Here is a 16731-nt window from a genome sequence, read left to right on the forward strand (position 1 = left end):
ATTCAAAGTCAAGAATGGTCACCTTCTCGAAGAGACGTCAACGTCTCTTCCAGAAAGCTCTTCATTACGCCACCTACACTAAGTCTCTTGTTGCTCTTCTCGTTATCTCACTCGCCGGCAAACCCTTCGTTCACGGTTTCCTCCCTCAGACACCGTCATAGACAATTACTTAAAACGACAGTGGAGAAAGTAGTAACGTGGGTGCAAGTGATGAAGGCATCTGAAAGTGTGGAGTGAGGAATGTGAAGAAAGTGTGGAGTGAGGAATGTGAAGAAAGTATTGGAGGAGGTGAGGGACGGAGCGATTAAGAGGGCAGAGGATAAATTGATACACTCATTTGCAAACTAAATTGATACAAATATTTTGTCTCCGGCAAGTCAGAGGCAGAGGATATGATTCACAAATTAATTCTAGTACAATACTCAGTGTCAGTGAGCATTTATTGAATCTCTGCTTAGTTTGCATTATTGTTTGCCTGTAATATTTGTCTCTTTAACAGCTCGCTGACTACTTGGTGAGTTCCAGGTCCAACTTGAACTCCTCTCCAATGAGCAGTGATAGCTTTGAAATCTCTACTGTAAGAAATTGTGCATTACTGTTTACACTTGCCTTAATCACTGGGGAGTTCTTGATCAAATTTCTTCCTGTGCAAGTCTTCAACTTATACCCCTTGAATCTTTTAAACTTTTCCAGTCCTATAAAAGTCACTTTGTCTATAATCCACTTCTGACCCAAAGCAAAATCTCCATTCAGAACCTCTGATCTAATATTAACATTACTTTTTATCATTTGGCTATAAAACCGCACGAAACTCCACTTGCCTGCCTCTTTCCCCATCTCCACTTCTTCTCCATCATCCAGGAAAACTTCGCCAGTGCTAGTTTCCTTGCTGCTGACAACTACTAAAAGATGGAATGGTGTCTTACGTGCAGCTTTAGTTGTCAAGGCCTCTCCTTGCAAGGCCAAAATGTTACCTTCCCGAACATGTACGTTTATATGATCAGGTGGTGCGTCTAGTGTTATTTGCTTTCCCGAGTTTAGAGACACTGAATTTGAGTAGTTGAAAAGATCAAACCAGTTTCCACTGGGGAAGTATGCATCCACTGAAACTGCTCCTGACTTCAATACAGGTGACACCATAACACCTTTGCCAATAAGAAATTGTGTATCTATTCTGTAAGTTTTTACATCTTGGGGAAATGAGAAGAACATTGGTCGTGCAACGGCGGTCCCTTTCATATGTGCTTCATACATTAGTGTGTAAAAGTATGGGAGTAGCCTGTAGCGAAGCCCGAGCACTTTCCTGGCTGTTGCAGCAACCGTGTCCCAGAAGTAGAGTTCCTGCCGGATCGTACCAATAGCAGAGTGATCTCTTGCGAAGGGGTAAAAAGCCCCTAGCTGCATTTTGAAAATATTTTGACATTAGTTGCATAAACACTTCATAAGAAAACTAAATTAATAAAAATCTAATCTCACTGAAATGGCAATAGGACTGCTCATAGAAATGGTCTTTTTTGGTACATTTTCCGTTGTGTTTAGTGTCAGAATATAATACATTAGAATCTCTGAAAATCTAACATAGTTTTAGAGTCTTACTTGAATCCACCGTCGGCAGAGTTCTTCAGTTGTGTCACCAGAAAAGCCACAAATATCAGCTCCAACCATTGGGATTCCAAAGAGTCCAAAATTTAAGATGGACGGAATTGAGTACGCTAAATCATTCCATGTGGCGGCATTATCTCCAGTCCAATGAGCTGTGTATTTTCCAGAGCCAACAAAAGTTGATCTGGAAAGTATAAATGGTCTTTTACCGTTAACATTGATTAAAGCTGCATGAGTAGCTTTGGCTTCCAGGAGTCCATATAGGTTATGAGTATTGTATTCTGTAAGGTTTCTATAATGTAGAGCTGTTGCTGGAACAGTTTTATTGTTAATTGGGCGTCGTACTCCATTATTATTAATCTTGTAGGGAGGATCATCAAGGGTTGAATGTGGCGTGGGAAGGGATGTAATGAAATTAGATAACTCATTCATATCAAGCCAAAGACCATCCATAGGAAGAATATCTCGAAACAATTGGATCTCACCTTTCCAAAAGGTTTCAGCAGCAGGATTTACAAAATCAGGATAGTAGACTTTTCCAGGCCAAACTTCTCCCAGGTAAGGGACACCGTCACGTTTTATAAAGATATCAGCCTTCAATCCTCTAATGAAGGTTCCGTAAGTCTCATTCACACTGATACCTGCAGGAAAGGCACAACAATACGTTTCATATTGTGACAAATGAGCTCTAATCCGGCTTATTGATCGACACGATAAATAAACTGAAAAAATGTTTCTGCAGTAAGATAATTCATTTTCTATAACTACATACCAGGATCCAAGATGAGCACATATCTCTGTCCATTTTGATGGAGTGTATTTACAAAATTTTGCATTGAGTTCACTGGAAAGTTGATGGGATCCAGAGTGAAATCCTTATATCCATCCATGTAATCAATATCTGTCCACATAACTTCAAGAGGGATGCCAGCTTTTGCATAGCCAGCAACCACAGCTTTAAGATCGGACACGTTTTCGTAACCATATCGACACTGATGAAATCCTGTGCATTAAGACAACGTGAAAATCAAATTGGGAAGAACGAAATAATTGGTCATGCCGTCACCTTTGGTTAACTGGAAACCTAGCTTAGAAGAGTTATACACCAAGAAAATAAATTTATCTCAAGGCAGATAGAAGAATACTTCAGAATGAATAACTTATCAAAGCTAGTAAATCAAATTGTGGTGACTCTATATTTGATTTGTTAATAAGGTAACTAAGGCCTTAGTTTGGTAGTGAGGTGCCATAGTTTTTAAGTTATAATAATTGTGATTATGAAATAAAAATTAATAGTACGTAGTAAATAATCATTTTGACAAAAATAATAAAGATATTTTAGGTTTTTCATTATACAAGCGGCATATTAAATCAGCTTAACTTCTAAGCCACAACAGTTAATATGTACTAAATATTTTAGTGCCGTAACTTTTAACCTATAGTTACCCAACCACAATGACAGACAGGCCTAAGTAAAATAAGAAAGGATACTTTATATTTTCTTTTTCTCAAACTTACTCTACAATGTATAACTCATGATGGTAAGTGGCCAACAAGTACAACCCGTATAGTATAATCTCAAACAAATGTATGGCAAAAATGAAGAAATTTTCGAATAATTTACTCCAATCCATCGTATTGCAACATAGAGAATGATTAAATTGTGTATAAGTATTAGCGTAACTTATCAAAACAAAGTAAGCAGGTATTCACAGAAAAGATACCAAAGGACCAATATGGCATAGGGGCAGGCCGACCAATTAACTCTGTATATTGTTGTATGACTGAATCCGGCGAAGGTCCGGCAAAAAAATACAAATCAATAATCCCTCCAGTAACCTTGTAACTAATCCTGTCACCAGTATAAACGACATCCATGCCATTGCTGTTAAGAAGCAGAACACCATGTGTTGTCCCATTGGGCGACCTCACATCAATATAAAAAGGATGAGAGCCATAGAGATTAACATCAACATTTGCTGAGGCCAAGTCAGCATTCCACAAAGTTAGAGTGTCATTGGGAGTCAACTTGAATGATTTCTTTGTGTGCTCTCCAATTCCATACAGATGAGACCTTTCTATTGGTAATGCTGAAGAGAGTTGAATGTATTGATCCTTAAACACCAAGAAAGTGTCAGAGTGTGAGGTTTCAGGTGATGTGTCGAAAAGAATGTCGCCGGAGGATCGCCGTTTGACCGAGAAGCCAAATGGGGTGGTGTGGAGGGTGAAGACTAAGTCTGAGGTGGGGTCGGAGAGGAAGTGGTTTCCCGGCCCTGTTTGGTGGTTTACCGGTGAGTTTAGTCTGTTTTCCGGCAGCCAGCAGTGAGTGCAATAGGATTGGCGGGGGATGCTTTCCTGCGGGATTTCCCATCTTTGTTTTTTGGAATCTGTTATTCGAACTCTCAAACGGTCTTTTGTCTCAAAGCTGAAGGGAAACAGAGCATAATCAGATCAATCAATCTTAGAGTCACAAACCAAAAATCATCAAAAATCACTAGCTTATCGAATTTAGAACTTGAAACAAGTCTTTCTCGCTGACTGCTTAGTCCAACAGTCAGTGAACAATACATAAAAGCAAGGAACAATTAAGTTGTAAATTTTAAAACCTGGCAAAAAGATTGAGGCTCTGAATATCAGGTCCGTAAACAGAGGAGGACCTGATGAGGCCAAGTCCAGCAGTCAACGACTTCAGTGAGGAGTCAACAGCGACTGATCGAACAGAGTAGCCATACCCAACTGATTCTTTATCTGCAGCTACAAACATGCAACAGAGAAATAAAAGTAATAATGAAAGATGTCGATGATGAGAAGAAGCAGCAGTTTTTTCTGTTTGCTTCATTTTTTCTAAGATGATAGAGTCCACTCAGCCCCACGTTTACTGTTCACACTTTGAGCTAGTGGACCTCAAGGACAAGCACTCAAGCAGTATCTTGCAATGGCCAATTATAGGAAAATGAGAAACGCACCACGCTTAGCACCACAATTAGCACAAAATGGTTCGTTTTGTGCTAACTATAATAGAAAATACTGTGCTTCAAAACTAACACACTCTCCTCACACACTCGCCAAACGGATCGTGGGATTGCTCTCTCCTTCGGTTTTCTCTCTTTCTCTCTCGAGCGTGGGTCTCTATTCTTAGCCGCTCTGCTGGAAGTAGAACAGGAGAAAGAGATGCAAAGCATTGCCTTGGTTCCGATAGAGGTGGAACAGAGCTTGGTTCTGGTTCCAGCACTCGGTGAAGATGAACATGCAGGTGGCTCGCCCTTGGTTCAGATGAATGAGATGGCTTAAGGGTCTCTCTCTCCGTGGGTCTCTCTTCGGCTGTGGCTCTCTTTCTCACCGTGGGTTTCTCTCATCCGGCCTCACGCGCATCTCGCTGCTCTCTCCTTCGGCTTTCTCTTGTCGTGGGTCTCTCTCACGCATCTCGTTGGGTAATCAATTCGTGGAGGTAATTGGTTTAATTTGCTGCTGGAAATTGTTATCACAAATTGTTGTTGGAAGTTATCTGCTGTTAAAATTTGCTGCTGGAAATTGTTAAATTTTGTTGATATATAGTTCGGATAGGTTGATTTGGGATTGATGAGTTGCTGATTTTGGTATGAGTTGTTGTTGGAATTTAATCTGCTGTTAAAACTTGCTGCTAGAAATTGTTAAATTCTGTTGATATATAGTTCGGATAGGTTGATTTGGGATTGATGAGTTGCTGATTTTGGTATGAGTTGTTGTTGGAATTTTATCTGCTGTTAAAACTTGCTGCTGGAAATTGTTAAATTCTGTTGATATATAGTTCAGATAGGTTGATTTGGGTTGCATATTTGGTAGTCTGAGGGGCTAATTGAGATGGCTTTGTGCTGGAAATTAGATGATAAAAGAATTATTATAACTTTGTGCTAGGAATTGCCATTATGTGTTGCGGTCCAGTGAGATGAGTGTGTGTAGTTTGTGTTTGCGTTTGCGTTTCAGAAACTCGAGCGCGTGTGTGGTCTGCGTTTGAGCAAGATGAGTCTGCGTTTTTAAGCTACAGTTAAATCTTTTATAGTTAGCACAAAACGAACCGTTTTGTGCTAACTGTAGTGCTTATTGGTGTGAGAATATCGGTGCTGCCAATTATATAACTCTTGTCTCTTATTTTATCTTTTATAATTTACCCAGATAGCCAAATAGCGACGAAGCAAAGTTGACTAAAAGTCATTGAATATTCTTTTTTAGTGTTTGTAAAACCAATCAAGTAATCCAATTTTTACAATCTCTCAACTCATTTGAGCTTGTCCGGCTTGCTGCTCTCCACAAGTAAGCATTGTTATTTATATATGCATCTTTATATCGGCAAATGACTCAAATTTTTTTTTTTTAAAGAATTTAATGATTGCCTTTCGAATATATCCCGGAAATTTTGGCCATTGCAAAAACTCTATATTAATTGTTTTGATTTTTTGAATTTGAAACACTGGTGCTAGAAAATTATGATCTTCAGACTTCAGCAGCAATTCCTATATCTCTAATTTATTTCGTAATTTAAATGATTTCTCAAAATTCTAAGAATTTTTAGTATTCTATGTACATATATCTAGTTTCTACATATTTAAATTCATAATTTTTGGCTTTATATAAAAATCATAAAAAAGATCATAGAGTTGGACTGCTGCAATCTTAGAAATTGTCTTGCAGAATTGCAGGGGTTGATATTTAAGTTCATGAATAAATGCCTTACAAATTTTAATTCAGATTCCCTATTGTCTCCTCTGATCATCAAAATTTGAATCACTATTTTTAAACATGCATAACTAAAGTAATGAATTTTCGAATCAGTAGTCCTATGTTCATATTGTCACTGGACAATTTTGATTATTTTTTTTTTTGGTGGAAAATAAGTTTTCAGAGATGTTTGTGAACTCTGATTAATCTTGTTAAATTTTATATTGAATGCCAACATGTGCACAGTAGCTTTTTGTAATATATGTGATTTTTACGATATAGTTATATCTTATTAGAAATCAGCTCTTGTAAGATAGTCTAGTGTAGTTTAGTGAATTGATATGCTTGAGTAAATGGTTTAAGGATTTTTGGGTTTTCTTATCAAAGTCATAATCGAATAGAATGTTGATAAATATCTTATCTTGATAATTATAGGCCAAAAGTGAGCTCATGTGATTGGGGTTATTATTGATTGCTTCGAATCAAGGTAAGTGAAGTTATGCATAATGTTGAATATAGTTATATATGTAAATATCTAGGAAAATAATAATATTGTTAATATGGATTGACATTATATGGTTTTGGAGTTATTCTACTCTTATAACTTATGATAATAAATTATGTTGATGCGAGATTCTGGTTGTCCTCGTTCTACGACCAGGGTTCTGCTCGATCAACTTCACCACGACCAGGATCTCTCCTCGTAAAGCTTCTTCTCCAGAGGTTCCTGCGCACACAGACAGGTCAGAGTACGCCGGTTGTTTTCCCGGCGCAAACCCTCCGACGCTCAAGTCAGAAATAGCGGTTCTGTGAATGTTTGCCACGAATCTTATGGCTTCTTTTTAATCTCAGTTCTCGGAACTTTCTTTTCTTAGTTCTAATAGCAAAAAGTCTAACCCTTTTACCTTCGCTGGCTACCTTTTTATAGGCTTCCTCTGAATCCCAGTTTTCCGCAGTCTACGCCCGTTATCCTCCCACCTCTCGAACATGGATTCCCCATTTCCGTAGTCGTGGGTGGTTGCGTGGCCTTCGTGCCTAGATTCTCGGGCTGGAGAGCATGCCTCGCCAACTGTCGTTGACCGGGTCTCCTCGAATCAACCCTTAGCAAGAATACAGCAGGAATGACTTTATGCTTCTTACAGGAAATTGGCCTCGCGGATGACGTGCTCGTGGATGAGCAGGATATTCCTGCCCCTGTTCCCCTGCTACCTGGCTCTTACAGGACACACCTGCTCGCAGACTTCTGCCACCAAACATCTGCTCATCACGTCTGGTCTCGTCGGAGTATTTCCCTCAAACACCGGTCCCCCAGTTTCTGGTGTTGGGTAATGTAATGGACCAATAGTAGAAACTTAGCGGTTCTTGGTCGCGTGGGACTGGAAAAGGCTGTCAAGAGTCGTGTCGCATTTAATTGCGGATTAGGTGATGTGGCAGAGATCCACCCCTCCATTTTGAATTTCAAACCGACGGTTACGAGACCCTCAGGATTCGATGCTGTTAAATGCTGGCTATCCAAGGGTTTTTCTTCCAATAAGGTAACCCAAAACCTCTCGAAGGGAAATTAGCCATTTCCACCGTCTCTGTCCATGTCTTTCCGGCGAAGAAGTTTCGGCATAAAAGCCCCCATCATTGCCTTTCTCCGACTGAAACAGTACTTCAGGTATTACTTCTTTTTCCTCGGTCTTGGATAGTTTGTAGAAAACTTCTTTTTTCTTTGTTTTGCTTGGGGTAGTAGTTGGTGGTGGTGTTTTGGTTATTACCTAGGGAATGTCGAAGGGTAGGGAGAAAGTCGTTGAGATTGATGACGACGAACTAGGTTTCTTGCCTGGTCTGCTCACTGATCCTGCTTTTGACCCCGGGATCCCCTTAGAACCCATTAGGTTTAGTGTCGGGACTAGTGCTAGGAGGATGTCCCCCCAAACAACCTCCACGACCGGAAACAATGGTGAGGAGGGACCTTCTGGCTCTGAGGACACCTTAAGTGAGAATGAAGAAGGTGACTCTGGTGAGGTGTCTCCATCTGGAACACCACGACCAGAAGAACGGGCTACAGTAGGAGGTAGAGCCTTGTCGCGTGATTATGCCATTGATTACATGACGTGCACGACCTCGTTTGACGAGCTCAGTGACCTCCGGCTTAGGTATAGCATTCCTGGTGAGATACCTCTCAAGGTCCCAGGAAAGAAGGATACTCCTAACCGGCCTCCTAGGGGATACGTTACCCTGTATCTGGATAGCTTTAAGTATGGGCTGAGGTGTCCCGTGCAACCTTACTTTGCCCGGATACTTAACGGGCTGAATCTATCTCCTGGTCAGCTGAACCCAAACGGTTGGAGAGTACTTTCTGGTCTGTTCATATTGTGGGACAGATGTTGCCAAAGCGAGCCCACAGTTGATGAGGTGAAGCACCTGTACCAGCTAAAGAGCAGCCCCAAAGATGCCGGCTAGTACTACTTTCAATCTAGTACCAAGACCAGGAAACCCATAACCGACCTCCCTACTGGTGGTGGTGGGAATTGGAAGAGGAAATTCTTTTTTGCTGGGGGTCCTTGGGGTCAAGTTGCACAAATAGACGGGAAGGATTATCGCGTCCCACCCCGTTTCACGGTCCCAGGTTGCCTGCTCGCTTTAGATGTCTTGTATCCGTAATTATTCTCGCTTTGTTGGTTTGTCTCTAACCAAGTGTATGTTTGTGTTGTAGTTTCTTGGGGTGTTCATTTCTCGCTCAAACCTGACCAGCTCAAACGGGTCGAGGCTGTGCTAGCCAATTCCTGCTCGAGCCAGGAGCTGATAACTACATACAACTTGCTCGAGTCTCGCTTGATACTCCCTGATCATAAGATGGAGGATGCTGTAATTGGGGCTCTGAACATGAAACGTTCTCGACCTCAAACCACGAAGAGGGACCAGAATAAGGACGCCCCTACTGCAAAGCGGGCCAACATCGTGCAGCAAGTCTCTCCCTTGAAGACTTTACCTCCTGCTCCTGCCAAAGTCGGGGAAACTAGTGGAGCAGCCATAGATCCTGCTTCCTCTTCTCCTCCTGTCGGGCATCGATCTCGCTTACCTGACAGCCGAGCAGAACACTTGGTCCCCTATCTCAATGAGTCATCTAAACTCGTGAGCAAGAAGGACCTGGAGGACTTTGATGGCTGCACCCTGGGCGAGCTAGTGGGAGCCATGCAGTATAGCTCTTTCCATCTCAGCTGCATGACCACCTACTATAAGGCCAAGGTTGGCCGTTACGACAGGAAGATGAAGGAGGACATTCAATCAGCGATAACCAGAGCTGACGCCGTCGAGAAGAAAGCAGGAGAGCTGAATGTCGAGAACCTGAAGCTGATAGAGCAAGAATCTCTTGCTCAAGCAAAAGCCATTACCCTCGAGGAGGAGCTGACCAAGGTCAAAGAGGATCTTCAAAGGCAGAAGGCAATGTATGAGGCTCAGCTCGAATCTCTCCGCGATTCCCATCGAGCTCAGATCGAGAACTTGGAGAAGGAGGCCGACAACCAGTACGACCAGGGACTTCGGCATTCCTATCGTTGCATCATGGCCGTCCTCGGGAAGCAGCATCCTGATCTAAAGATGGACGACCTTGCAGCTGGTGTCGCCCAACATATGGACGAGGAGGCTGCAAAGGAGGATGCCGAAGGGGTAGACGCAATCGTGATTGAGGAGGAAAACTCTCCTCCTCATGTAGACCCTGCTGACGTTGGCGAGGCGAGTGTTGAGTGTTAGAAAATGCATATTTATAAAGGAGAAAACCGTCATTTTACATTTCAAGTCTTACTAACAACCCTTACTTTTATGTATTTAACCTTCTTGTGATTTAATTACATGTGTTTTATTTTAATTAAGTATTTTATGTATTTTAGGGGCATTATAGTCATTTCACAATAAAGGAGAGATCAGACGGCAAAACGGACATCACTTTTGAACTCAGGACGGTCGAAAACCTTAGGAGGAGCATAAAAGGAAAAATGGCACTATTCATATGTACGGTACTATTCACGTGTACGGTACTAACTACGTTACTGTTCACAACACTGTTCACATAGACGGATCGATGACGTGGCATTGACCGATGATGTGGCATTGACTGATGAGGTGTCACGATCCTGTTGGGCTAAAATTCTTATGTACTGTTGATGGTGACGTGGCAGCATATCAGTGGATGAAAAATCTCGCGTACGGTACATGCATCACACAGGATTATTTTCAACCAAACCGCGTTACTGTTCATCCGAGTCAAACCGTGTTACTGTTCATCCGCGTGGTCAAACCGTGGACTGTTGACTGATGACGTGGCGCAATCCTGAGCGTCCAAACTGTTTTTAATCCGATGACTATGATTTACTCCATGTATCTATAAAAAGGGGGTCTCCCCCCCCTAATTGGATATCTCTGAATCCATTTTTGGGATCCATTTTCTGTAATTCCCTCTCCATCTTGTATTTTCTTTGTATTTTAATAAATTCCCATTTTGCCCCTAGTTCAATTATGAGTAGCTAATTTCCTTTCAAGCTTGGGTTGAAGGTGAAGTCTCAACATGTGTCATGGGCTTTATTTGGTAAATTTATTTTCTTTTCCCCTCTAGTTTTTGTGGATGATTTGACTTCTCGTCGACAAATAATACTGATCTTGTCTAGATACCGCCTTGGTTACACCGGTTCTCTAGTATAAGGTTATTATTATTTGGCACGATAAGCCCTTAGCACCATATTGATTAGAGCGTGGTTCATGAGGTGTGGATTCCCCCGTCATGATTTAATTGGCATTAATACGGATTATTTAGCCCATGATGCATGTTGATACGGATCCAGATACCCAAGTACGTCATTTCAATAGATTTCGCTTCAACTTATTCTCGCCATTGCAATTCCAATTTTAGAATTTATTATTGCAATTTCAATTCCAATTTTAGGATAACTTAAATCACTTCCACCATAATTCCAACCACCCATTTTGCAAAATTAATTCTATACACAATTAAAATCCTCCTCCTCGTGGGATCGACACTCGTCACCATTGATCTATACTACAATAGATTCGTGCGCTTGCGAGTACATTAAAATTTGCACAACAAGTTTTTGGCGCCGTTGCCGGGGAGGTAAGTAATTTTAATTCATAGAATTAATTTTTGTGATTAATTTCTTTTATTTGTTTTCTTGTATTTTTTTTAATTATTAAAAAAGAAAAAAAAAGTAAATCTACATTTAAAGGTTAGTATTTCTTTTTTTTTTCTCTTCTTTAAAATTCTGTAATTTAATTTTCAATTTATTTTTTCTTTGTAATTTTTGTTTATTTTATTAATTTAATTTTTAGTTAATTTATTTCACGTATTTGTTTTTGTGTATTTTTATAGAAAAGTTGTAATAGCGCAATAAGGTTAGTATCGTAATTTCTCCCTCTTCTTTATTTTTATTTGTTTTGTTCCCATCTTTATTTTTATTTTATTTGTTTTGCATGCATGGTCGTAGGTCATTATTACCTAATCTTGAACCTATAGACCTTGAATTAGAAAAAACACTTCGCACACAAAAGCACATTAAAAATAAATTTGGAATGGATTTACAAGCACCACAGGAGAGGCCATTTAAGGACTATTTTAGTCCCTTAGCTAATTTGAGCACATCATGTATAAGATACCCAAATGTAGCTGCTAGGAGTTTTGAATTAAAACCTAGTGTGTTAAATTGTCTCCCCACATTTTATGGCCTAGAAAATGAGGATCCATATAATCATTTGAATGATTTTCATGCCATTTGTCAAACATTCAAATATGAGAATTTTTCAGATGATGATGTAAAACTTAGACTATTCCCATTTTCTTTAAATGATAGAGCTCGTTCATGGTTAAATACTTTACCTGCCAATAGCATTTCATCATGGGAACAAATGGTAACGAAATTTTTGAATAAATATTTCCCAGTTCATAAAACCAACGCTATTCGCAGGGAAATCTCGGAGTTTACTCAGAGAGAAGACGAGCAGTTTTTCGAAACATGGGAGCGATTCAATGGGCTACTCTTGAAGTGTCGACATCATGGGTACGAGAAATGGCACCAATGCCAATACTTTTTGGAGGGATTATTGCCGAATGTGCAAGAATGGCTAATGGCAACAAGTGGAGGAGAGCTAATGTCAAAAAGTGCATCAGAGATTTGGGAATTCTTCCAGCGACAAGCGGATAATTCCCAACAACGGAGTCGGTCACTCAGGAATACCAGAAGAATTAAAGGAGTAAATGAGGTTCAAATTGGCGAATCCAGTTCAGAAATTAAAGAAGTCAAAGCAATAATTGAAGGTCTCTCTCGACAAATAGCATCGTTATCGACTGCTAAATCAACAGAACCACATGACCATGACTCATACCCAGATCAAGCCAATGCCATAGGTGTAATGAGAAAGCCATCAAATTACAACCCATACTCCAACACATATAACCCTGGATGGAGAGACCACCCTAATTTTTCATGGTCTCAAGGACTCCAACAGAATGGACCAGCAACTCCAGCTCCACCAATGCAACCAATTCCTCAAATTCCTCAAGCCTCTCAGCCCCCATTTAGACCATTCAATCAGAACCAAAACTACTCTCAACCTAGACCATGGGAGGATTCATTCCAGAATTTCAAGAATGCTACTCACTCTACGATTGAGCAACAGAACCGCACCATTGATGGACTACGAAATAAGTTGAGAGCAGGCTTCAACTCATAAGCTCAATCAGTTTCAAGCCTCGAGAAGATGGTGGGACAACTTGCTTCTTCAGTTCAGACCTTGGCAATGACTGTTGAGAAAGGAAAATTTCCAAGTCAACCAGTGCCTAATCCTAAAGGAGTACATGAAGCAAGTACCAGTTCACCACAACAGCATGGAGAGGTCAAAGCAGTCATGACCTTACGAAAAGGAAAGGAAGTCGACAACAAAGTGGAGATGCCGGTGACAAAAGAAAATCAAATTGTACCTGTGAATGTTGAGGACTCACCACCGGAGGAGAGAGAAGAAACCAACCCGCAAGAATATGTTCCCAAATCTCCATTTCCTCAGAGGTTAGTGAAAGGAAAGAAGGGAAAATCCACAGGTGAGATTCTCGAAATCTTCAAACAGGTAAGTGTCAACATCCCTTTACTTGATGCTATTAAACAAGTTCCATCTTATGCCAAGTTTCTTAAAGACCTTTGTACTAAAAAGAGAAATATGCATGTTCAAAAGAAGGCATTTTTAACAGAAAACGTTAGTTCTATACTCCAACATAAAATTCCTTTAAAATGCAAAGACCCAGGCTCCCCCACTATCTCATGTAGTATAGGGAACCACACAATTGAGAATGCTTTGTTGGATTTAGGAGCTAGTGTAAATCTGTTGCCTTATTCAGTATTCGTGAAACTTGGACTGGGAGAATTACACCCAACTCCAGTAGTGTTACAGCTTGCAGATCGGTCCACGAAAATACCTCGTGGTATTGTGGAGGACGTGCTTATCCAGGTAGACAAGTTTTATTTTCCTGTTGATTTCATTGTAATTGACACTCAACCAATACAGGACTCAAGGAAGCACATCCCCATTATTCTAGGCCGACCTTTCTTGGCAACTGCAGATGCTCATATTCAATGTAGGACCGGAAATATGCAATTGTCCTTCGGCAACATGACTATGGAGCTAAACATCTTCAACATTGCCAAACAACCTCACAGTGCAGATGATGGAATTGTTGATGTGGATTTAATAGAAATAATAGTTGATAATACTTTTCTTTCAAACCTTAGTGATGATCCTTTACAAACATGTTTAACTCACTTTGGTTTGGATTTTGATATTGACAGATTGGTCGAAGAGGTCAACGCCCTACTTGACTCAGCACCATCCATGGACACTAATAAATGGAAGTCAAGAGTTGAACAACTAGCACCATCAGAGAAGAAACTCATCCCATCATCAGAATCACCACCGAAACTCGAGCTCAAACCATTGTCCAACACATTGGAATATGCATTTTTGGGAGAAGAAAGCACTCTACCAGTAATCATCTCATCATCCCTAAATGACGAACAAAAAGGTAAGTTGTTGGATGTTTTAAAAGAGCACAAAGGAGCATTAGGATGGACCATAGCAGACATAAAAGGTATAAACCCAGTAGACTGCATGCATTACATTCACCTTGATGAAAATGCTAAATCTACTAGGGAAATGCAACGTCGGTTAAATCCTAATATGAAAGAAGTTGTTAGAACAGAAGTCCTTAAGCTATTAGACGCAGGTATTATTTACCCAATTTCTGATAGTTCATGGGTCAGTCCTGTACAAGTTGTCCCCAAAAAGTCAGGAGTCACAGTAGTTACCAATGCTGATAATGAATTGATACCAACTAGAGTAACTACAGGATGACGTGTATGCATTGATTATAGAAAGTTGAATTCTGTCACACGTAAAGACCATTTTCCTTTACCATTTATCGATCAAATGCTTGATAGATTAGCAGGCCATGAATTTTATTGCTTTCTAGATGGCTACTCAGGATATAATCAGATTCCCATAGCACCAAAAGATCAAGAGAAGACCACTTTCACTTGCCCTTTTGGCACATTTGCATATAAGAGAATGCCATTTGGATTATGTAATGCACCTGCTACATTTCAACGATGCATGTTGAGCATTTTTTCTGATATGGTTGAACGATTCCTTGAAGTCTTTATGGATGATTTTTCTGTCTTTGGTGACTCGTTTGATCAATGTTTACATCATCTAACGCTAGTTCTGCAGAGATGTACCGAGAAGAGCTTAGTCTTAAATTGGGAGAAGTGTCATTTTATGGTAAAACAAGGTATTGTTCTCGGTCACATCATTTCAAGCAAAGGTATTGAGGTTGACAAAGCCAAGGTGGATCTCATTTCTAATCTTCCTCCACCCAAAACAGTCAGAGAAGTAAGATCTTTCCTTGGGCATGCTGGTTTCTATAGACGTTTCATTAAAGATTTTAGCAAAGTTTCTAGACCCTTATGCAATTTACTTGCTAAGGATGTACCTTTTATCTTTAATGATTCATGTCTTATGGCTTTTGAAAAATTAAAGCAATTGTTGACATCATCACCCATCATTCAGGCCCCAAACTGGAGCTTACCATTTGAGCTTATGTGTGATGCATCTGATTATGCAGTAGGAGCAGTTTTAGGACAAAGAGTTGATCGAATTCCTCATGTTATTTACTATGCTAGTATGACATTGAATGATGCACAGTTGAACTATTCAACTACTGAAAAAGAAATGCTAGCAGTAGTGTTTGCATTGGAAAAATTTCGATCTTATCTCATTGGTTGTAAAATAATTATATTCACAGATCATGCTGCTCTTAAATATCTTCTCACAAAGAAAGATGCAAAAGCTAGACTAATTCGTTGGGTGTTACTTTTGCAGGAATTTGACTTGGAATTCAAAGATAAGAAAGGGACAGAAAATGTTGTGGCGGACCATCTCTCTCGTCTCCATTTTGACACAATTACAGAGCCATTAATATTAAATGAGTCATTTCCAAATGAACAATTAATGAGTGTGGAAGTATTACCTTAGTATGCTGATATAGTTAATTATCTTGTTACAGGTAAATTTCCAGAGCATTGGACCAAGCAAGACAAGGCTAAATTCTTTGCGGAAATAAAGAATTTCTTTTGGGATGACCCATATTTGTTCAAGTATTGTCTAGACCAAATTGTTAGACGATGTGTCCCTGAAAGTGAAATTCAGAATATCCTTTCATTCTGCCATGAACAAGCTTGTGGAGGCCACTTCAGTGCTAAGAAAACCGCGACTAAAGTTTTACAATGTGGTTTTTATTGGCCAACTATATTTCGAGATGCTTACACTTTCTGTTCTTCATGTGATAGGTGTCAACGAATGGGGAGCATTACACGAAGGAACATGATGCCACTAAATCCAATTTTAGTGGTTGAGATTTTTGACGTATGGGGTATCGACTTCATGGGACCCTTTCCTCCGTCTTTTGGTCATCAATACATATTGGTTGGTGTTGACTACGTATCGAAATGGGTGGAAGCAATTCCATGCAGAACCAATGATCACAAAGTGGTGATAGGATTTTTGAAAAGCAACATTGTTTCACGCTTTGGATTCCCTCGAGCGATAATCAGTGATGGTGGTGCCCACTTTTGTAACAAAGCATTCAAGGCTCTTTTGACAAAGTATTCAATCACACACAAAGTGGCGACCCCGTATCATCCGCAAACCAGTGGCCAAGTTGAGATCTCCAATCGAGAAATCAAGCACATATTAGAAAAAACGGTGAGGCCAGACGTAAAAGATTGGTCATTAAGACTTGATGATGCATTATGGGCATATAGAACGGCTTTCAAGACCCCGATTGGGATGTCACCCTACAGGCTAGTGTATGGAAAAGCTTGCCACCTACCTGTGGAA

The 16731-nt window shown here is 40.2% G+C and overlaps 2 protein-coding genes across 2 annotated transcripts; one reads left to right on the plus strand and one right to left on the minus strand.

The window, feature by feature from the left end:
* Positions 1-304: 304 nt before the first annotated feature.
* LOC102608677 (alpha-glucosidase) lies at positions 305-4505 on the minus strand. Its single transcript, XM_006468415.3, has 5 exons — positions 4209-4505; positions 3327-4027; positions 2375-2605; positions 1597-2243; positions 305-1398 (listed from the first exon to the last, which is right to left on the minus strand). The coding sequence occupies exons 1-5, from the start codon at positions 4439-4441 to the stop codon at positions 508-510; spliced, it is 2703 nt and encodes a 900-aa protein (XP_006468478.2). The 5' UTR covers positions 4442-4505; the 3' UTR covers positions 305-507.
* A 3559-nt stretch (positions 4506-8064) lies between these two features.
* On the plus strand, positions 8065-10035 carry LOC127900342 (uncharacterized). Its single transcript, XM_052434988.1, has 2 exons — positions 8065-8644; positions 8999-10035. The coding sequence occupies exons 1-2, from the start codon at positions 8065-8067 to the stop codon at positions 10033-10035; spliced, it is 1617 nt and encodes a 538-aa protein (XP_052290948.1).
* The last annotated feature ends 6696 nt before the right edge of the window (positions 10036-16731 follow it).

The sequence above is a fragment of the Citrus sinensis genome, chromosome 2 (assembly GCF_022201045.2).
Source record: "Citrus sinensis cultivar Valencia sweet orange chromosome 2, DVS_A1.0, whole genome shotgun sequence".
Classification (NCBI taxonomy): domain Eukaryota; kingdom Viridiplantae; phylum Streptophyta; class Magnoliopsida; order Sapindales; family Rutaceae; genus Citrus; species Citrus sinensis.